General features: G+C 36.5%; 1 protein-coding gene across 2 annotated transcripts; it reads right to left on the reverse strand.

The window, feature by feature from the left end:
- Positions 1–208: 208 nt before the first annotated feature.
- LOC117409341 (GRAM domain-containing protein 2B-like) lies at positions 209–23,219 on the reverse strand. 2 transcript variants are annotated; one of them, XM_034015232.3, is made up of 14 exons: positions 23,047–23,219; positions 10,487–10,612; positions 9,312–9,396; positions 7,878–7,947; positions 7,375–7,478; positions 6,682–6,777; positions 6,429–6,500; positions 5,632–5,709; positions 5,049–5,160; positions 4,248–4,364; positions 4,059–4,146; positions 3,426–3,530; positions 2,485–2,572; positions 209–1,945 (listed from the first exon to the last, which is right to left on the reverse strand). In XM_034015232.3, exons 1-14 carry the CDS (start codon positions 23,187–23,189, stop codon positions 1,904–1,906), a joined length of 1,326 nt encoding a protein of 441 aa, XP_033871123.3. In that variant the 5' UTR covers positions 23,190–23,219; the 3' UTR covers positions 209–1,903. The 2 variants fall into 2 exon arrangements, with proteins under 2 accessions (XP_033871123.3, XP_033871124.3); XM_034015233.3 differs by lacking the exon at positions 23,047–23,219 and adding an exon at positions 12,964–13,471.
- Between the last annotated feature and the right edge of the window lie 1,119 nt (positions 23,220–24,338).

The following is a 24,338-nucleotide window of genomic DNA, read 5'->3' on the forward strand; positions in this document are numbered from 1 at the left end:
TTTCATTGTTAAACCTTTTTTGCCCCCCAAAAAAGTACAAAATTCAAAATCAAGGCTTCAACTTCTAAATTCAAGAATATATTGTATTTAGATTCCAGCAATGACTCATTCATTTGGAAACCCTCATGTATGGCCCTTGAGGATGACATGCAAACATGAAAAAGTAAATCAATTGTAGAACAAAACCAGTTAAATATAGGACAATAAAGACAATATAATGCATTTATTCCATATTTCCAAATTTAGAAACATTTCACAGAAATGGTTAAAAATATACCCAATTACATTTTTTATATAAATATAATCCATCAGATTGTTGCTTTACAATTTTTCAAAATCTGCAGAAACAGCCATCTGGTTCAGGACATAATGCCCCACAATCCAGCACCATTGTGACTTAAAGATCAAGTAGCAGGGTTCCGAAAAGTATAGCGTCACACATCCCCACATGTTGCTAGAACTGTTTAAATAACATACCTGTAATTTCTCTTCTCATGGTTAACATCTTGATGTTACACACTTATAACTTAGTGTTTCAAAGCTCTTTTCAAAATGGCCAATCTAGTGCAAGGATTATTGCCCACATTGTCAAACAGGTAACACAGCAATAACAATCCATGATGTGGTACAGAACAGAAAAGACAGTGCAGTACATTTTTTAAAAAATCTGCAGTGCTTTAGGAGGACAGATCTAAAACCCCAGTGTGCTGGAGTGAACATATTGAAGAGCTTTGAAACACCTAAAAAAGTTACAATTACAACACATACCAAGATCCATATATTCAATTAAAAGTCAAATCAGTACTCCTGTATAGCTCAAACGTGGAGAACAACAAGGATAATGATGAAGAGCCAGACCTTCATCAACAGATGTTTGCGTGGGATTCTTCACATTTACTGGCCAGAAAAAAAAATAAATAAAAGTCAGCAACATTGACTTAAGGGCCAAGCAAGACCCTGTCGAGGAAGAAATCCGGAGGAGAAAGTGGGGCTGGATTGGTCACACCCTACAGAAGCCCACCTTCAACATCACCAGACAATCCCTGACCTGGAACACACAGGGGAAGAGAAAAAGAGGGAGACCGAAGAACACCTGGAGGTGCAACCTTGAGGCAGACACAGATAACGGATTACACCTGGGAGAGAACTGGAAAAGATAGCCCAGAGTCAGATACACTGGCAGGATGTCGTCGACGGCCTATGCTCCAAAAAGGAGTGATGGGCTTAAGTAAGTTGAAGTGTAAAAAGTGGTAAGGATGTAAAGAAATGACAGGTATGTTATTTGAACAGTTGCTGCAACACAGCGATGTACAATGCTATATATTTCTCAGAACCCAGCTACTTACTCTAAGCATATTATACACCAGACAAAAATTCATCATACAGAATAAAGATTTGTTTCAGTCACCCTATTTATTTTATTACAAAACATTTCAGTTTCTACAGTTATGCATAGCTACCCATATGCAGATCACCAAGGATAATCTGTAATGCATATGCAAGTGTTATGCAATGAAAAGCTCAAACATTACACTACATTTGGAGTGGAGTACAAGAAATAAGTTTTTGGTGTAGCACCCATCTACTACAGCCACCAATAGTCTTTGGGCAATAAGCTATTTAGGACTCCTGTTTTCAAGAGAAACCAGCTAATTGAAACAGTGCAGTCCATCACAGGAAAGGTTTCACAATAAAAGAATATTATTGCACAAGAGTAAGAATCTTTACATTCCACAGCATTAAGGCCACTTTTAAGTGTTCCACAGTGAAGTACAGTCCACATGATTTGGGCTACAAGTACCATAATTGTGAGGCTCTGTCCAGCAGAGGTGGTCTTGTGGTCCCCAAGGCAAGCAGCAAAACATTAAGCTTGAAAATAAACTTCTATTTCAGTTAACCCTTCTTATTCCGTTTCATCTAGAAGTCTTTGCAGGTTTTTCTTAATCTGAAAAAAAAAAAAAAAAAAAAAAAAAAGGACACTTCATTATAGTATTAACTGTTACATTAGCTTGAAGTATTGCTACTAGTTATTTGAACTTTTGCTCAGACCAGAACCCCTCCAATCAGTTTCTGCATTGTAATACACTCAAGAAACTTGTGTTAAACCTAGTTTTCAATACAATTGCATGACTGATCCAAAATGTAGCTTACAAAACACGTGGCTTCCCCATACAATAACCTTTGTATTACATCTCTCTATACTAGCATTTTCTCCACTTCTATGCCTCTCCTGCAAAATCAACATTTAGAATACATTTCCGTTTTAAGCCCTTAAAATACTGCACTGAAAAAAAAAAAAAAAAAAAAAGAAAAAACACACACCACTAGTCTCATATTATCTTATGCAATTAAAAAACGTAAAAGTAGAATTGGCTCATAGGCAAGACAGGAAAGTTATCTTTAATACACACTTACCTAGTAACAGACTATTTAAAACAATGTATATATTTGAAGTTGTCAACACAACAAAAATAACCTGCATACCTGTTCTAGTTTGGCCAGGTTTGAAGTTAACTCCCCATGAATCATTTCTGCATTAACATTTGATTCTGAACGTCGCTGCACAAAAAGCCTGCAAGAACAAAATGAATGTTATTTCAGGTTGCACATACAAAATGTTGATATTAAAATCTCCCAAATGCTTTACATCAGCAACGTATCAACAGGTTTCAAAATATTCTCAAAAAAAAAAAAAAAGTCAGAATTTACATTTGATCACTAGTGTCTCCCCTTTTGACACACAGTAGGTTACAGCAGACATATCCCTGCCATAAGTATTTATTTTCTAATGATTGCCTTCAGTAAGTTTAAGTGAATAACCCCCCAAAACTGCAGACATTTCAGATTTTCAATTAAAAGGCACAAACAGAACCTGTGGTTAGAGGGATATATAGGAAATACATTGAGCTAAACCACCATCATGCTGTGCAGTTTCATGCCTTCTGATTAAACATCACTGAAAACATCAGGTTTAACAGATTGCTCAAATGGCAAACTGTTTAGGTGTTAACACATTAGCCCATGCAATTTTAACAACGCCTGGGTGTAGAAAATAAATCAGTGTTGCTAACACCACTGGTGTTTTGACATTTTAATAATCACAACTATAAACCACGGAAAGTTTATAACTGATCCTCAAATTTCACAGAAATAAATTGCCCAATGTCAGTCACTATTACTTTTGATTCCCTCGACAGTATTCCTCCCCATGTCTTCTAATGTGAACAATCTTGGATCGGTTGTATTTAAAATGTATTCATTTTGGTGCATTACATGGAAGCTGCGATTTGCACTGTACTATGCAAGATGTGGAAAGAACCTGGACGCTCATCCTTTACTCACCACAACATTAAATGTATGTATGTATGGGAGTGCTGCACAGAGCCACAAGATTGTCAATACAGTGCAAAGAGGCGTGCACTTACTCATTTTCCCGATACTCTGTCAGAGAACCCAGCGAAGTCAATCGCTGCTCCAAAGCCATTATTTTAAAGCCCATATAACACGATGATAGAACTAGGACACACACTCTGAGAAAAACAAAACATTAACAGATGTAAACTATCAGAACACAGCAATTATGCCAGTAGAGTATTCTAGTTATTACACACTTTACATCTACTACAGTGCACTGTTTGTAACTGAACTGTTCCGTTTATTAAATTTAACTCCCATACCAAATGCTTGTAACAGATACAAGTCAAAGCTAAATTAAATACAAAATTTAAAGGACTTGACAAATTAAATTACCTACTGCACTGGACCCTGTATTTTAAAACATTTAGCTAAAACTGATTTGCTGGAAAACAAACCTGCTTCCAAATGTACCAGACACACAATTTGAGTATTTAATAGAAAGGAAACCCTACAACAGATAATCAAATAGTACTTTTACTGTGAAATATGAATAGGATATCCATATTGGTATATTACAGAAGTTTCCTGTTCCCCAGTTTCTGAAGTTATCTTTCCTTACTGCAACCTACTGGAAGGGAGTTCTTCCTCGACCTATATACAGGTCTGCAGTGTTAAAATTGTTAAACATGTTAGTTACTTACAAGACCAAGTAGACAAGGAGAAGAGCGTTCAAAGATATTGGCCGCAACGATTTCACTTTATGCACAACACCCACCAGTCTGGAAGAACCTGCCATGTACCAGAAAGAGGGAGAGAGTGTAGATGAACCATGACCTTTTTGAAAAACGTAATTGTACAGTGCTCATCTAGGTTTCCAATGAACTGCTTACCTTTCCTGTGCACACTCATATTTCTTTCAGGATTCTGCTGCATGTGAATATCAGCATGGACAGGTAGATCTCCATTCTTAACTACATTTAGGAAAGTAGGAGGCACTCCTGGGAATTCTTGGGGGAAAGAAAGAAAAATGGAAACTCTAAAGTGTTCCCGAGTTTTTCGGCCAAACAGGGAGCATTCCTTATATTCCAACCCTATAAACCAGTTTAATCTAGTAGTTCATGGTGATCTATTTTAGTTCTGCCCCCAGACTGGCTGGTAACAGCTTGCTTGGATTGATTAACTTTGCATGGGCACTTGTTACAAGGTACTCCATAAATTGTGACTAAAGGCTACATCTACTACAAAAACAGCATACAAGAGAATAGCTATAGCTATAGACCCAGGGCTTATTTACTAAAGCTTTGATTTAAAAAAAAAAAAAAAAAAAAAAAAAAAAGAAAGTGCCATGCCAGTAGGTGTCATTTTTGGTAACAAAAGGAGGATTCCAAGCAACAAGAACCATACTACGAATTAAAATAAGTCTCCGGAATGTTTCCCCAATCTAAAATATTAGTCATTTTACCTTCCTAGTGGCCATCTGAGTTTACAACAGATGTAACCGATGCCTTCTTCTAATCACCCTAGCCCTTTCTCTCCCTCTTAAAAGAGAAATGCAATTTGTTATAAGGCTTTCCCGAAATTAAATACATATTTAGCCAACCACATCCGCTAGTTCTATTTTTACTAGACAGTTGTTTAAATAAGCACCATGTATCAATGCCAAATAGTTCAGGCTTTAAGGTTTTGCTTACCTGGAATACTTTCATACTCTGGGGTCTGCGAGCCAGAGCTGGTAGTTTCTTCCATCTCCTGTCTTCTTTTCCTAACTGCTCCATCCAGATCAGAGAAATCTGCAGCAAAATCCTAATGGACCAAATTAAATGAATCCCAATGTTTGAGCTAGATACACCTGATCAATACATGTTTACTGGTCATGGCAAAGTATTAAGTATAAATCAAGCCAGATTAAAAACATGAAAAACACACTTATTGTACCATTTGCTAGCAACACAAATGTGGCATAAATGGAACATTATGTAGAATCATAGAATACAGTTGTGTTGACACTGGGATCTTAATTATCTAAAAATCGGGATATAAATATTGCTGCCCTTTTAATCACAATAAAAATAGTTAAATTAGTTTAAAAATTGGGGTATTAAGAAAGACTGGGGTATTAAGATGCACCATTGTTTACATTATTAAACTAGACCCCATAATCTCAAAGTGTGTAGTCTGCAATCATTGATATGAGCAGAGAGTAAAAATGTGGCAACGAAATAGTACATTTCTACTGAGAAGAATAGAACACAAGTATCAGGTCAAAATACCTACCAGAGGCAAGGATGTTGGACGTTCTGCCCTGAAGCTGTTTTCAGCAGATACGACTGGACTGTTTCCGGTGCTTTTGTCCTAAAATACATTTTTATTCCATTAACTGTTACTGTTTCCAAGGGAATCACTTTGACACAGTGCCAATATATAGATCAACCTTTCATTTAGATTCTTAATTTCTTTCCTTATTCTTTGGAGGAACAATGTAGAGCATCCTATTCTACCATGCAGGTGCACACCTATTAAATGTTTCCTCTCTTCTGGACAGATTAATTATTTTCCAGTTAGAACACATGTTGTGCCATCCAGCTTTAATTGTAGAAGAGGTGAATGACAGTAACCTTCTCTGAAAGAGACATTATCCTATACAGAGAACTGTGGGACTAATACTTGCATGACATTGACGAGAGGGCCATTTTATAAAACATACCTATCTTTTAAAAATAAGAAACTATAAAAAGGGAAAGTTGAAATCAGAAATTAAGGGTTACATGCAAGAATGTTATCCACTACACGTTTACATAACACGAACACCAGTGGCACATATTGTTAAACTACACAAAGTATGAAAGTAACAGACCAAACAAAAATACTGAGGTGCTGAATGATGTAATTTACTGTCGGAATTGTCACCCCTATTAACCTGCTTTCTTTAAATATATCACTCAAGTTATCACAGCATCTCAAGACCAGATTCATATCCTAGCCTGGCCATTGAACTGAATGTATGGTGACCATAAACACCATTAAGTTACATTGAACTTAGTAAAGTTACATCATATATCAAAACTACTCACCTCCAGGTGAACACATATGGATTTCAAGACCTTATACGTTGCATCTCTGGAGAGCAAAGACCCAAACACATGCTGGGGGGAAAAAAAATATATATATAAAATAACCAAAGAAAAAGATAACCAAGAAGTCACAATGACAGATTTTGCTTCCTTCGTGGAGTTATCAGGGGCTCTGCAGCTTTAACTGGACAGCAGGAATGAGGGATCTGGAGCTGTACAGCGCAGAACAAGACATTTTGCCTCATTTACTTACCCGGTCATTTGGGGTTGCTATAACAAGCGCATTTGGCACTAAAATGGCAGTTTTTGTTTTCTTAATAAGGGTCACGGATGAAACTGGGATAACAATCTAGTGGAAGAAAAAAAAAGTAGTCAGGAAGAGCAATACTGTTCAAAGCAGCAGAACTGTTCTTGAAATACAGTCATCACTTAGATAGTTTAATGAGGCACAATTATGTTGAAGTCACTTTAAGAGCAAGACTTCTAAATAGGATTATCTGAATGTGAACACATTAGTCCAATAAAACAGACAAATCCACCCAGTAGGGATCTATTCATTTACATCTTAAATGCATATTGCCTTTTGCGATTTACTTTGCAAAAAGATGATTCATGTATTTGTTTTGCGGTCTGCTGAGTGGGAAGATTTCCCAGACTGCACTAGAAGGTACTATTTGAACAAATAGCTCCATTCCAAGACCTTGTTTGAGGTCTAAACAGTTAACTGATGTACAATAAAGCCTGTATTCACTGCTACTTAAAATAAGTGATCACCTGCTATTAAACTAGCCTGTATCTTATCCACACAAGTGAAATAGACATCTTGGATACAGTAAGCAGCATCCAGCTCATGTTTCATTGTAGTTCTCATCAATAGTAATGTCCATCTAAATATATACGGTATAAAGACTCCTTGTTTAACAAGAAAAAAAAAAAACGTTCATACCCTTGTGTCTTTACCAAATACTTTGGAATGGAAACAGATCCAGTTTTCTGAAACAAACAACTTTCCTTGATAGAGGATGTCTTTTTGTAAGGCACATGTATAACCTAGACAAAAAAAACAATGGTTTGCAGTGGAATACTTCCTCTGTATAGTACAATACAAATACTAAATCGACTGTTGATTACGTAATGCACACCGGCATCAAACGTCAATACAGTTGTGTGTATTGAGCAAACATTAGAAAATATAAAAATTTACAGGCAACACAAAGTTTGATGATGTTAGTTTTATGCACATGACTGCCAAGAAAAAACTACAGTGGTGTTTGTGAACAGCTATAGGTCCTTTTACCCATGCAGCCCTAGAATACTGTTTTCCATCATTTAGGCATACCATGTCTTTATATATTATACAGTAATATATATTTCACTTTTGCAAAACTGACTATAAAACTACTCTGTATAAAGTCACTTTTAAAAATGTGTATTTCTGAAGTTTCTTACTTTGTTTTAGAAGCTCATCCTTACATACTTCCTTGAAAAGCTTATGAAACTGTGCATTAGTCTTGGTAAACTGGAAAAAAAAAAATGAAACACTTTACCAGGGAGAACCATTAGTTCAGTTGTCATGAAACTTGACAAGATGTTAGTTTTTCTGGGTTATATGGTTGACATCTGCCCATCTGTCAGTACATCACAATTACTCTTATATATACTGTATTTAAGAAAGCTGCTTTTCCTAGTGAGATTCCAACAAAAAAAATTATTAAATTGTGTATGACTGTTCATTACCTTTCGTTGTCACAACGCATTTCTGCATAGTGGATTTCTTTTGGGCAATACAAAATTCAATGAAAAGACGAGAGGCAGCGATGCGCTCTGCCTTTCCCTACCATTGAACTTGAACATAAGCCGCTCTACTCAAGTCGCGCAAGCGCGTTCCAACCTTAGTCTCAGCAATGAGAGAAAAAAAGCACAGCGATTCGCTGCTTTAACTGCGTCACCCGACTACACTAATTCCATGCGTTCTTGCGGATAAAATGCTGTGGGAACAACCGTTGGAAAGGCACAGACCTTCTCTGCCTTTGGGGGCGCGTCCTTGAGTTACCGCTCTTTAGTAAACCAACCAAGCTATGCTAGCATGTCAAACATCAACAGATCCGAAAATGAAAAACGTTATATGTCAACTTAAACGGATCAAAACCTACACTCTGAAATCGGACCGATCAAGGGCGGCTCTCATCCCTGGTGCTTACATCCATTGAAAAGGAGAGACTTAAATTCAGTCCAAGAGAGGAATTCTACAATGATGTCACGGACATTTTCGTCGAGAAGGATGGACTTCATATACAAGTAGGTATGTAAGTGCAAGTATTTATTTTCCTTTTAATTGTCGGGTATTGGTGGGCAAATGTTTAAAGAACAGTAACAAGTTAACTGTAGATTTGGGCATTTACATAAAAACACTAATAGTATGAATTAAATCAGTGTATATGCTTTACAGTACATTCTTTTGAGGACAATAACCATCAATTTGACATTGAGGTTAGATAATAAAGTAGGTATTAATTCAGTGCCATCTGTTGGTTGAATCGTGTAATTACATCGGGGTTTTCGTTGAGCTGCGTCAATAAGTCTCGTTCCCAACCGTGCATAATTATAATTCTGCTCTCTATAAGCCTGCCAATCGAATCTATGTAAATTGGGGTGCGAGACTGGCCAGTGCCTACCCAACCACTGACCTCACATTACTGCTATATATGGAGGTAGATCAAGTTAATGTTTACTGATGGCTTTAATTTTGTACTAAAAGCCGTGCCAGGGGTTGCTTTAGATCACTCACATACTTGTTTAGTGACAGTTTGGAAGGATCACGGAATTACTTGCAACACAATTCAGTGCAAAGTGTGGGGAAGGGGCAGATTTAAAATTACTCACCTGACTGGTCGAAGATTTCTTTCTCTCGAGCTTGGTTTCACACTCAGAAGAAATTTGAGAAACGTTTGTATCAAAGGTCTTGGACCTGGGTGGGGAGTGAAAAAAAGGTCCATCACAGATCATGCTCCGAAAACTAATTTTCTGAACAGAAAACGTCTCTGCTACAATGTTTCACAAAGTTGGATGTATGACAGGTGAACTGATAATATTAAATGAGGGGTATTTGAGTTGAATACAAGTTAACAGTGAGGAGGCACTTGATTACTGGGACTTTTTTTACTGTTATTACATCAAATTAAATAGGTTTGCTTTTTGATGCTTATTTTGTCAGGGGCTCAGAAAATACTGATCTATAAAATTAACAGGTTTCATGATGTTCAAATCAAGAACCCCAGTCGTACTACAAAAGGTGAAATTTACTGCAGTATTTTGCAAAAAAAAGTTGAAAGGGGGTAAACCTAGATACATGTACTATAATGTAGTAAACACACATGGTCATGATGAGTTTGAATGGATTTTATATGGCAAGAAAACGAATATAAAAAAAGGAACATAACATTGCCAATTATGCTTACCAGGATTTCCACTTTCCTTGTGTTTGTAGTGATTTAAAAATAATACTGTGTTTGAAAATAACATTGTTGAGTACTTCACTATATAAAAACACCAGATATAGGATATTTAAACAAAACAAAGTGACTCATGATAACATAACATGGTGTCCAGCACAAAAAAAAACAAAAACATTGATTTCAATAACACCTTGCCTTCTGGTTGAGGTGCATAGCTCCCGCTGTGGTCCACAACCAGATAGCCATCAGCAACCATTGCTTAAATAATAATAATAATAATAATAATAATAATAATAATAATAATAATACTACAATACCAGGATACCCCCTAACATGAACCATGCTAGTTGATACCCACCGACTGCCAAGCATACTTAAAAAGCTTACCAACTTATCTGCATTAAGAAACCTTCAAGACTGTGATGGTATCATCTTCCGATACAATTCCAAAGAGTGAAATTAGATAGTACCATTTTTTCTCCTAAAACTAAACATGAACCGACAGTTATTTGCATTAGCCTGGAACTTGCAAAAGGTATTTCCATCCCTGCCTTGCCTCACCTTACCTCAAACTATTATAGTGCACAGATCACAGTGCCTCACCTTACAAGCGGTGATTTCTTTCGGGTCTGAAAGAGCTCCGCATCAATATTCAATGGCTGCAGCTGCTCATTAAATGGCTTCCCAGCCTTCTTGTGTTTCTCTTCTCCCCCATTCTCAGTTTCAGAGCTGCAAATAGAGTAGGCCACGGTTATCTAAAGACACTGATGCAATTTAACAGTGTAATTTACACAAGATTGATCCCCTAACCTTTCAGAGTCACTCCTAGGATTGTAACTTTTATACTGGAGTAAAGGCATATTGAAAATACGAGTACCATAGGTCCGTCTATTCAGCCTTTAATTCTGCAGAACATGAAATGCAGGATTTTACGAGGCGCTGTACAGTACTCTTGAGCAGCAATGCTTACAGTCAGTATCTGCTTAATCATAGTCCTGGGAATAAGCTGCAACCCTCTACTGAGTTCAAGGGAAAGGTTTTCACTTGAGGCAGTCATCTGACAGGATATGCAACCTTTCTGCAGGTTGCATTCTGACTTGCACTTCTTATTGGCCATTAGCCAAGATTTATTTTATTTTTACGAAAGCCCTTAATTCTAAACCTGGCTGAAGAAAGAAAATAAAAAAGGTAGGAGTGCAAGGTAAATATTTGTTTACAAATAATACCAAAAGGAATGATTAAAAAAAAGTTTAAAAGAAACCATGAATACTGTGTAAAGCATTAGTTACTGAAGAATTCCAAGCCAGAAAGCAACATTACCACCGACACTCGCATCAACACAAGCTCCAGAGAAATTACAGCCTTGCAGACCAGTCCTATGTTTTTTCAACATACTAGTATCCTATCTCCGAGCAGCAATGGGTATTATCAGTTGCAAGAACATAAATATTTAGACAATATAGTATACATAATTGACCTAAAGCATGAAACATTTAGTATTCATCACTGACCCAGAATGGCATATCAAAAAGCATGAGTATTATGAAACATTGCGTGTATAGAGAATTTTTAAAGGAATGGTAGCCTTTTAGTTGAAAGTTGCGTGAGGTTATTTGAACATATTGTTCATATTTACTTGTTGCCAAGCAAATACCCATTGTTAGGCAATTTGAGCAGCTTTTTTTAGCCACAGACATGTTTTTGCAGCACACTTCCCAAGGGATGTGTGTGTTCACTAGGTCATATCATGAGAATTGAGTTTTTAAAAACTGCATGTAAACCGTCACAGTTCAAGTCAAAACTTAAGCTTTATAAAATACCAACAGGAATGAATTTCATTCTCATGGGTGCAAATATACTAAGTGCAACATGAATGAGAAATCCGAGGATGCTTTGCACTCATTGCAATTTCCACTATTAGCCAATTAAAGTAGGGATTATTCAGACGGAGCTCTACAGCAAGCAAGCGATGGTGTTATTTATTTCTTAGCAGACGCCCTTACCCAGGGCGACTTACAGTCGTAAACAATAGATACATTTCAAGAATCACAGTACAAGTATTAATACAATTAAGAGCAAGACAAAATACAATAACTTCAGTTCTAGCAATTATGACAAAATACGATTCAATATCAGAGCAGATAACAGTGTCAGTGATAGTTATATCAGGATACGATTAAATGCAAAATAAGTGTGGAGTAGGCCAATTCACTATTTCAATTAAAACCGTTAAAGAAACAACTGTCTAGATTTGTACTAATTGCTGGTACCCAGTGTTCTTTATACAGATGCATGCAAAATAGGTATAGCCTGATTAAATATTTTTAAAACTTGTAACTGGAAAATAAAATAAAACCGACCAACTTGACCGAAAGAAAGCACAGTCCTCAGTATGAAGCCAATTTCACAAGCAGTTCAGGATGTGAAACGTTTTGACATTCGGATTGCAGTCCATTAACTGTACTAGTATAAACAGTAAGTTTCGAATTTCACAAAGTTTCAAACGTCTGTACGCTGTTGTGTAGGTTGTAAAATCAGATCAATACCTGGACTTTTATCTGTATTTAAAAATATAACTACGTTCAAAAGTCATTAAAATAATATCGTGAACCGTGTAGATTCGGATATCTATGGGACTGTACTTAACTTCTCTGCAGACCTACACAAGTATATTTTGTGATAATAATAATGCACTTAACACACATGCTGTTTGTACTACGTGCTCGTTTTCCTTCTGACATTTGTCTACTTGAACTACATTCCAAAGGTTTCATTCCTTCCCGAATACAGACATCACAAAAAAGCTGCCCAACTAATCTAAACAAAAACCCCTGAAACAAAAACACAACTAAGTATTGAATACGCTCTTCCATATGATCCTGTGAAACACATTTATGTCACTTTCTTTGTAATTGGATAAAGGCGTCTGCCATATAAATAATAATAATAATAATAATAATAATAATAATAATAATAATAATAATAATAATACCGGTAACTGGATTAGGCCTGTGGCACACTGCCCGACTTCCTTTTCTCTTCGTCTTTTCTTTAATAATAATAAAAGTACTTATACTTACTGAAATGTAACCCCTCTTGGTTCTTTTTTGCTAGACGACCTCACGGGTTTGATTTCATCCACGGGAGTACAGAGCTGGCCTTCATAGTTTTCCTGCTCTTCAGTCACCAGCACCATCTCGTAAGAACTGCCTCTATCTCGGGCGCCACTCACTCTCTCTCTTTCTCTACCCTTTTCCGTCTCCTCTCCTCTCACTGCCGCAGAGTTATATAACTTCCTCTCCAAAGTTCAGAATTTGCTTAAGCAGGTAGGCCCGTCACATGGAACTTTAGACAAACTTAGGTTCTTCTTTGTAAAGTTTACTGCTAGTGATTTTTTTTTTTTCGTACAGAGTAATCAAAATGAAATACAGAAGTTTAACACCCAACTCTTCAGCTCACAGGCAGGATGGAGCACTTAAGGGAACGAAAACCCGTTTGTCAAGTTTACCCCGCTAATAAATTGGCTTGGCAGATTGAATGACTGCTGCTGAACCAAACCGACCGCTGCTGGTTAACTCTTTAAAGGGTTCCGTTCAAATTGATGAAACGCGCACCTGCTACTTTTGTATCCGGTTAAATGTGGTGATGATTGGATAGGTGCATGCTGTATAACTTGTTAAATTGAATAGTAACTTCAGCAGATGAAAGTAACCTGCGTACAATAAGTTCCCATAATTTCTCAGGTTCTTTGTGATGCCTTTATCTTTTACATGAGACGAAATAATTTAAACAGAATGTTAGCTCGTCTGTATCTCCATTTAACAGATAAAACATATGGCTACATTCTTAAAGCACAGTACTAAAGATGTATTTTCTGTTAGCAGTTAAATTATATATATATATATATATATATATATATATATATATAAAATCTGTGACCAGAAAGGAAAGTACAAATAAGATGTTGTAAAATATGATTAAATAAATGGAAGGGAATAACGTCTTAAATCTATAACAAAGGTAAAGCAATATGTTCTAAAAGGCTATAACTGTATATAACATTAATATGCTTCCCCACATCTGCTACCCACAATCAGCCTTGAGAAGTGTCTTCAGAAGCAATTTTTGCTGGAATAGTTAGTAGGAATGGCAATTTATTATGTAAGCAGACATGATATAACATCATACAGAACACACCTACTAGTATATTAAACAGGTACAAATAATAATACAAGAACAACAAATGTCCATATTGCCTTAATAATGGGCAGGACCATGTAGTTGAGGTCTTCTGTAATTTGGGACACTTTATCAGATATAAATAGCTTCATTAAAATGGATTTTGACAACATGAATTACAAATTATTATCAAAACTGAACTGTGTAAATAGTTTTGTCCTAATGTAAAATGTTCCTTGTTATCTGCAAACACGTGGATTGAGAAGGTCCCATCTGGTTGCTATCAGGTAGCTCACAGCTCTACGTAATAATTGGGGGCTGCTTTAAGCTTAAACCAGAACTCAAATTAACCAACTTTCCAAGTAGGATTCCATGTATAAATTCAGAACCATTAAGTATGTGACTATATTCCTATTATGCAAATGACCGAGAAAATCTTTATAAAACAAATGAAACTCCTCAAGATGATCACAGACTTGAAAATTGGACCTGAACCAAAGATCATCCACCAAACTGTACCAGTATTGTAACACTGCCAGTGGTTTTGACAAGACAGCCAGTACTGCATTGATCACAAAATAATAATAATAATAATAATAATAATAATAATAATAATAATAATAATAATAATACCACAAGCCAGTGGTGGCTCATCAGAGGAGGCACTGCCTACTTGAAAATGTTGAAATAAATAAGCTTTCTATTTATTTATATGTTATATAACAACAGGTATATTGCTTTAATGCAGAGGCAGCTGTCTGATACAAATTCTCCACTTATTCTCTGCTGTATGTTCAGAGGAAGCAGATGCGCGGTTGCCTCCTCTGTAGTTATGATTAGCACGTCTATTAGCCAATCATATTCTTCTATTTCTTCAGCTGGCTTGCATAGAACTCTGAGTAAAATCATCTAATATATATATATATATATATATATATATATATATATATATATATATACTAAAGTGTTATTTCTGTTTAAAGCGAGTTGATAACATTGTTGGCAGATTTGAACTAGATCCATGATGTTATGCCATTGTTTAACAAGTTTTAATATTAAGTGTTTAATATATTACTACAGGCCAGAAGAAACTCATATGTATGGTGGCTCGTTGCGGCCATCGAAAAAAATAAATAAACCTTTGTTATCTTGTGATCTTGAGAAAACCTTCCATTATCTCGTGATCATGAGATAAATTATCTTGTGATCTCGACATAACAATGAAATATATATATATTTTTTTTCCTGTGGCCTCAATGAGCCGGCGTACATATGTAACAATCACAAGAAAATATATAACTGCCATTACCCTTAGACATTCTAACCTGACTCTAAAAAATCACTCATTTGAAATGTGTAACAAATGATGCCTTTACTGTGAGTACCTGACATTATTATATTTTAAAATTACTTTGTATAGTCACAATTTATTTTATTATTTTAGTTATTATCAACTCTTGGTGCCAGACTTTGAATTATCTTCAAAATACCCGCCCGAGTTTTACATGTAATACTGACTGAGAAAGGAAAGGCCTGTTGTTGGCTAGTATAAAAGATGAAAGTATTGGAAAATGAAATATTGACATGTAGATGTTTTCTGGAGGAACAGATAGTGTTTTTAAGTGCCTTGCTGACTGGATGTTCCCCTAATGCATTATGCAGTCAAATATGTATGGAGGACAAAGCACATATTTACCTTATAGTTAGAGGGACAATCTACACTCAGTCATGTTTTCTGTGTTTTGTATGCATCAGGGAATTGAGCAGATCATAGTGAATTGATACAATTTAGACAGCAATGCATGAGAAGTATCCTCAGAGTCAGATGGCAGGACAGATACCAAAACAAAGAAATGGAACTGAATCACGCAGACACTTGTTTACTAAAACGATCTGTACATTAAAAATGTGATGCTTTGATCATGTGTGTCTGGTGTGAAGGGATGCCACTCTCTGAGGCATTCTCTCTCTCTCTCTCTCTCTCTCTCTCTCTCTCTCTCTCTCTCTCTCTCTCTCTCTCTCTCTCTCTCTCTCTCTCTCTCTCTCTCTCTCTCTATATATATATATACACACACAGTGACTTATACAGTGACTTATAAAGGATGCCAAATAGTTCATGTTAAAGAGTAAAGAGTTACTTGACTATAATTATACAGTATCTATCATACTACTGTACAGCTATGGCCAAAAGTTTTGGTCACAGCTGTACTCATATTATACTCTTCATGTGCAAACATATTAGTAGAATATCAGTTATATAACTGTGGTTTCTGTTTTCTTTTCATTTTGATTTGAACCCACAACATCCTAGCTCTTTGTCTTTCACTCCAAACACTTTTGTTCTTGCTATACACAATATATTTCGATTGGTGGCCGTTCCTCAGCCCCCATATATCTCAACGGGCTAAAAACTTTCAACCTGACTGACTAAGACAGTAAAGTAGATTCACAAAGAGGTGCTAAACCAATGCTAGCTGACAGGCAGAATAAGAAAAATGTCTATGTATGTTTTGTAGTCTTGGTATGTTAGCTTACTATTGCAGTGTAATTGCATAAAATTTCTAGACATAGAGGCATCCCAACAAGCTAATTCCCATAACAGTATAAATTAAAACAACAAGGTTATAAACTTGTCATATAAATGGTTTTGTTACAGAAAGATGAACATTTCATTCAGGCTGTTTGCTACTTCGAATTATCTTTTAATTATAGAAGGGTTTAAGTGGCAAGTAAATTTGGGCATTGCAGCAGACACAACAGACTTCTCCCCCATAACGCTGAAGTCTGAACACTTTGTTTGCCTTGCTGCTTTTGTCAGCTCACTCGCCTCAGGTGTGCAAATACACGTCATTCATTGCACCAAACGCAATGCTGAGGTCGTTAAGTCTCCTTTCACCTTGCCCGCTGCACCTCGCCCCAGGCTCACTAAAGTCGTGTATGTATATATCCGCCTTGATACCTATTGGTAACCTGTTAAACACTAGTGTTAAGGATTTCTGATAACTCTTAAATTTATACAGCTAAAAATTTCACTATTTTAAAAGGAGTAGAACCAGCAGAAAATCTCCTGGCAGCAGCCTTTTTGGGCATTCTTTAATACCAGTACAGTACTTCCTGTAAGAAACTCAAAAAAGACTGTTGAAGGGCTGAAGAAAGAATAATATTTCTATTTTATTGTAAGTTTAGAGAAAGGGAAGGGGGTAGTTATATAAAGATTTTGTTTTGTGCAGCTTCTGGCAGCAGCGAAATCAGCTGCCTTAGTGCCAGTAAAAATCCTTCTTTTCCTTCCTGTAATAGCTATCTGAAATTTTCTGCAGAAATAAACGTGGATATAGGAGGAACATGTAAGCTATACATTACTGCTGAGAGGGATTTATTATTAAACCCTGCTGGAGTTGCATATCCTTGCAGGGTTATTTACTTTTTCATGCTGCTGATAGCCCTGATTTTGGATTTACAGTAATGGTGAGGGATAAGGATGTTAGATTAATGTGTTGCATACCGGGTTATTTCATGTCAAGCCAGCATATCTAGACACATTTCTCTGAGACCCCATCTCAGAATGTGTCAAAATGATCATGACTTGACAATTGGCTCATCAAACGCCAGAGAATTACAGTTTCGTAGCTGCATTATTTTTAAGATAATGGATTTTTCTCTGAACCCATGCAAGCGAATATAAGGCAGGTTCAAATGTTAATTTTAAGCACTGGGGAATATAGTTGCACAGTGACATGCAGAAGGATGATTCTGCATAAACCATCCCAATCTCCTGCAGTACAATGAACAAATGTACACTATGAAGCTGAATTATGAAATGCGGAGTAACAATGCCAGTACTCCATCTGAATTGTCATTATATATGGTGGGGATTGAAGAAACACATTTGGAAATAGATAGGAGTTATTCTATGAATCCCCATCAGAATCCTGAGCTGGACTTACAGCATTAAATACTTCCCATCTTTCGTTATTTTACCTTCACATTTTTTGATTCTGTGTATTATAAAAACACAGTTGTGTACAGTAAAGACAGCAGTAGTGTTTTCATACGCAGCAGAGACACTGGTATCAGTGTGACTTACGAAAGAATTACAATGCATTTTTGTAATATATATATATATATACAATGGTAAGGCTTCAGTTTACTGTTTATTGTATCCATGACAGCTGCAACTAGAGACTGCATTGAATGAACTCAGAGACAGCTGTCTCCTTTGCGTGTATAAAGCTACAGTATCTTGTCAGCTTGTAGTGGATCTCTCTACTTGTCACTTAAGCATCTTTCAAATAAAAAATGAAATGCAAAAATATGTTTTGTGGTTGAAATTACCCGAAATTGGAATACGTTAACAACTTTTTTAGAATGAGTAACAATTAAAAAAAAAAAAAATAACTGTCCAACAGTTATACAAGCCCAACACTTGGATAACATTGACAGTCAGCTGCTGTTATAATATACCAGTGCTGGGACAAATATCCAAATATTCAAACGAATATTTTTTGACAGGTACAGTATTCAGACACAAAAATCAGATGTTCGTATATGCTACAAATGACAAAAATACCTTGCACTTATTTACTGTCTCACCAAAAGTTTCCTGACAAATAAAAAAATGAAAAAGAGCTCTGTGTGATATGTGAGATTTAAAATATATGTATATATATATATATGTAAATATATATATATATATATATATATATATATATATATATATATATATATATATATATATATATATATACACAGTATTATATATATTTTTGTGACTTTGTTATGTGGAATGTAATAAATGAGAACCAAAACTGTGAGTTTTTCCCCCATCATTTTACAACGCCATTTCCATGTTTGGTTTATTTGAAGTGTTTAAAGTTCAATTTCAATTTTCGTTTGCTTGTTCAGCTAGAAAAAGGCACAAGTAAACCTTGTGTTATTACTTTATGAAAACGTGTCTATGGCCACTGTTTATATTGTGGAGAAATGGCGCTGGCAAGGAGTGAAAAAAGTAAAAAATAAATAAAATGTGTTGTCAACTTTATGTACTATTTATTTTGAGAATAAACAAAACAACGTTCAACATGAACTGCTATTTGGCATCCTTTATTTTGTAGTTAGAGAACTGGGGTAAAGTAAGGCCTACACAACGTATTCTTTACTCCTGGGATATTTGTTTACTTGAACGTGTTACATAGTGTAACGTCTTGCTGTAAATGAAAGGCACACACACAGGGGCCACATCCCCCTGCCCCTGCTGCCTCTGCCTGCATTCTGTGCAATATAATGACTTTTATTGCATTTTGAAAACAAATGAATATCCAAACGAATATTTAATTATGAGCGAATCTCCGAATATGAAAATCCTGTGTTCATCCAGCACTATAATATACTTATTGGCCTTCTAACGCCTTGAGACTTGGCCTCAATAAACACATTTCACATAGGAAATAACAAGAATATCATGGAAGCCAAACCAAAAAGGCTAAAATGGGTACTTAAGGATATTTAATGTATGCATTAATATCTATTGGACATCTGTAGGACATCTGTGTCATTATACAGAAATTTAGTCTATAAAATAATGAAAACACAATCACCAGTAAAGTGTTAAAAGGATCATGCATTTCTGTTTATTGTGAAATGGTAAAGATTATTGACGCATGTTTTGAGGGTGAGGGCATGACCTCATTCACCATTGACTATTGAACAAAGAATTCTGGGTCAAGCAGAGCAAAGGTAAATCAGTGTCCCGATAAGTGTTAGACCACACCCTTGTTTACATAACAAAATACTGTACAGTGAACTTAGGTCTGTGATAGACCTAGAGCAGAGGTGTTTGGATCATGTATTAGTGACAACATTGTAAATGTTTACTGCATTTTATTGTGTAGCATGTGATATTCCACGAACTTCTATAATTCCAGGATTGTCTAATCATTAACCTAATCCTAACGTGAAATCACAATTTTACCCATTTAACTTCTTTCTACTCATAAATCCACTATCAGATTGCAAAACAGTGTTCTTTTAAAACAGACTAAACTTCCAACCTTTACTGAAACAGCAAAATTGTTTAATTAAGCAAAATAGGCTTTAAAAAACAGTCCTTCACAAAACATTTATTGGAAGCTTCATGAATAGGGCCCATTATTCTCTATGCCACAGATCAATTCAAAGTGTGGCTATTCATGGAGTATTTAGTACTGGACGATTCAACAGCCTGCAAATCCAATAGATATTATATTTATTTATTTTACTCATTTATTTAAGAAATTACTTCTCAATTGTAAGGCCTTTCAGTGTATTTTGAATAACCTTGTTTATTTAATAGTTTAACAATAGTATGTCAATGACCTACATTGATCACAGTGCAGTATGTACAAACAAATTGTACTTACAACCTTGTGTGTTATGTCAACTGTTTTAAAAGTAACCCAGTATAACCCTGTTCAGTGACATGAAAAGAGTTTACATGATGCCTACAATGTTTTAACATCAACAAATATAAAAGATTTCCATTACATGAGAGTAGATGTTAAAACATAATGCTGATTTGAACTCGGCTCTTGCTAAGATAAGCACCAACTAAGACGTAGCTTTACAGTAAACTAATGTGATCTATCTGCGTCTCCATCCATTTGCGTTTCCTTCCATCTGATGATGTAGATATCCTTCTGCCTGGTGTTGAAGGCTGAGGTGTAATGCTGGCTCCAGGGATCAGCTTATTTTGCCTCCCCAGCGCATCAGCACACACAAAGGCTGCGATGCTGGCTCCGGGGATCAACCACAGTGCGGTCACTACAGCGCATCAGCATGACGACTGTCTGGATTGAGCTAAGTAGGGTGCATCTCTGGGGTCTTCAAGTGGGCACCTTCCATCCTCTGTGTTTTGTCAACTAGTCCACGACACCTCAAGAGGTTTCGATGGTGATTCTGGTGTCCCGGCATCACTCCCCTCTGTCCCCCACTCAACTCAACCCAACTTACTTACCCGTACATCAGCGTTTCTTTCTTCTATTGTGCTTGAGATCCCCAACCAGAATCTTTCCGTCTCAACCACAGGTAGTTGCTGCTCCTCTGTGCTGTTTCAGATAAGTTCTTCACTGTGCAACGCAACTCTTGGCCACTGAATCCGACGTCTCTGAGAAACCACGTTATAGAGTGTGCCACAAATCCTCGACAACCCACCTCCACTGGGTAAACCCGGACTCTCCATCCTCGCTGTTCCGCTTCAGCAGCTAGTTGAGCGTACCAAAGTTTCTTTCTCTCATACGCCTCATCTACAGCATCCTCCCATGGCACTGTTAACTCTACCAGGTGAACAAGGCGTGCTGATCCAGAACACAAGACAATATTTGGTCGAAGGTTAGTGGTGGCAATCTCAGGTGGAAAAATAAGCCGTTGACCAACATCTGCCAACATTTTCCAATCTCTAGCAGCTTCAGTTGTCCTGGGCGAGGCTTGGTTTTAACACCTTTTCTTGGCGGTTGCTCTCCTGGATGGAGGAATGTTGTCTTTTTTGTGTAATGTTTTGATGGAACTGGTGCCAACTTATTGGTCATGTTATGCTTGTCTTCAAATGCCAAGGCCAAACATCGCAGCACCTGGTCATGGCGCCAAGTAAACCGTTCTTGGCTAAGACCCCCCTTACATCCTGTCAAAATGTGCCTTAATGTTGCAGGTGATGAACACAAAGGACATGAGAGATCCTCTCCTACCCAGATTTTAGTATGAAAACTAAGAAAAGCAACCCAAGTATAAATTGTGCATATATTTACTCTCACCAATCATCTCACCAGCATTTCACAAATCGACACAAAATCAGGTATAAATCAGTAAAAAACGATGTCCAGTTAAAAAGAAAAATCGGAAAAAAAAACAGAAACGCGGAACACTACTTATATGTAGGGCTTCTGAAATTGTGGTTTTAACCGATAAAACCCAATAAAACACACCTGATACAAAAAAAAAATGGAATCGGTGGATAGCCAATAAACACCAGAAAACACCGGAAAAACTGAGGAAATGGTTAATCAATTCACATTGACGTTTTCCTTTTCCCATTAAAAAATAATACCTACTACAAAAATAATAATAAATACATTTCCAAGTGCTGTTGGGCAATGTCCCGCCTTCCTGACTTGTATCTATCATTGATTCATTCTGAATACCCGCTCCAACTAATGAGTGACAGCACATTCCTACATTTCTATTGGAGACTCTGCTTGCGAGATTTAAAACGAGATTACAATCAGGAATGGAGGCTTGTTAGCAGGAATTAAAGCTGTATTACAGTTAAGATATGGAGGTTTTAAAACAGAATTGTGGCAAAATGTACAAAAATGCCTACACACAAAAACCCCAGAAGAATGTGCCCGTGACCATAGGGATTTCGTTGTGGAAGACAGCAAAGGAAAGAAGGTACAACTTAAGTGTGCAAGTACTGTCGAGTTACTATACATATTTTGACACACAAAAAAACAAAACGCTCAAGCATTTTGGAAAGTAACCGAAAACACTAATTTCATATCAAAAACGAAAGCCCCGAAAAAAAGCAGTTTACATAACTCGAAAATAGTTAAAAATAAGCACCGAAAAATACAATTAATAAAACCCGAAAAACAGAAGCCCTAATTATTTGCCAACTGACTGAAATGCTAATAACAAGACAAAGTAGTGTTTTCCCAAGCGTTGTAGACGGAGCTGTATAACTGTAACCTGTAATTTGATAATTTCATTATTAGTTTTCTGGAATAATGTAGCAAAATATAAATCGAAGCAACTGCCAGTTTTTAAGCACACATATAGTACAAGTCCATTCATACTGGTGCAGGTGCTGCTAACTAAAATGTTTCTGCCTTCAACAACCACTTTAGAAAATAAACACCAAATTTAGCCATTTTAGACTGAATTGAATGTCTTGCTATTACCCTCATCTTTGGAATAAGTACTGTAAATAGTACAAGAATTAAGAAAGAGTCACTTACCATAACTGCATAGATCCAATACTTTCCATAGGACTGGAAGGAGTGGAATGCGTTGGCTTTAGAAGGCACTGTCTTCTATAAGAACACAGGACAGAGTCATCATAAGCAAATTGTTTAACCATTGGGCTGGGACTGGGAAGCATTTTGCTGCAAAAAATGTGGCCGATCTCTTGAAAAGTTTCTAATCAATTGTTTCCCCTGCTACTTGAATCTACTAGTTATCTGGGGTGTGCTATTGCTTGCTTGCTTTTATCAGTTAATAAGTGATGTATCACAAAGTCATTGTGGGCAGGAACATTTTGTTGTATCCATGAGAGCAACATGGGCAGCAGTGTGGAGTAGTGGTTAGGGCTCTGGACTCTTGACCGGAGGGTTGTGGGTTCAATCCCCAGTGGGGGACACTGCTGTTGTACCCTTGAGCAAGGTACTTTACCTAGATTGCTCCAGTAAAAACCCAACTGTATAAATGGGTAATTGTATGTAAAAATAATGTGATATCTGTATAATGTGATATCTTGTAACAATTGTAAGTCGCCCTGGATAAGGGCGTCTGCTAAGAAATAAATAAATAAAATAAAATAAACATTCATTACTTTCTATAGGAGAAACTAGGTAGTCGTTTTTTGTTTTAGAAATATGGGATCTTGCCTCTTAAGGGCTTTAGATCTCTAGGATTATATACCTAGTATTGAAACAGATACTTTAATGCAGGGGTTGGGCATGTGTTGCCTGTTTTAATCCCACTCACCCCTTGATTAAGACATATAGAGAGCTCCCTCTTGATTATCAACCACTGGGGATGAAATTCTCTTTGAAACTGAGATACTGGAGGCAATTGTACATAAGTTCTGCAAAGGGGATATACAGTATAATTGCTAATTGAATAGTCATGAACCTTAGTTTTAACTATTTAGCATAAAGTATTGAAAATATCAGATTCTGGGGATATAAGGAGGTGTCTGTCTGTGCATCCATCCATCTGTATGTCACACATATTTCTGCATACATATATCTGGAGAACTGGTTAACCAAATGTCGTGAAACTTAGTTTTAACTTTATTTACTTTATGTTATTGAGAGTACCAGATTCTGAAAATATAAATGAATGTCTGTCTGTCTGTCTGTCTGTCCGTACAGCCATCCCTCTTAGTCACAGATTTTTGCATACTGTATATCTGGATATCTTATCAAATTGTCTGTGACAGGGTAGCGTCATGGCCCAAGCTTTTACCGGTAGGAAAGAGACCCAAAGACAAGAAGCTGCAGTTCAAAGGGCTGTTGCACACATTTAG

Source organism: Acipenser ruthenus, chromosome 1 (assembly GCF_902713425.1).
Source record: "Acipenser ruthenus chromosome 1, fAciRut3.2 maternal haplotype, whole genome shotgun sequence".
Taxonomy (NCBI): Eukaryota; Metazoa; Chordata; class Actinopteri; order Acipenseriformes; family Acipenseridae; genus Acipenser; species Acipenser ruthenus.

Coding starts and splice junctions, on each gene's coding strand:
- LOC117409341 (XM_034015232.3), bottom strand. CDS start 23,189: ATGCTTCCCAGTCCCAGCCCAATGGTTAAACAATTTGCTTATGATGAC. Junction 9,397..10,486: donor AAGAAATCACCGCTTGTAAG/GTGAGGCACTGT, acceptor CTCCCCACCCAG/GTCCAAGACCTTTGATACAA. Junction 7,948..9,311: donor AGAAATCTTCGACCAGTCAG/GTGAGTAATTTT, acceptor TTTTTTTTCCAG/TTTACCAAGACTAATGCACA.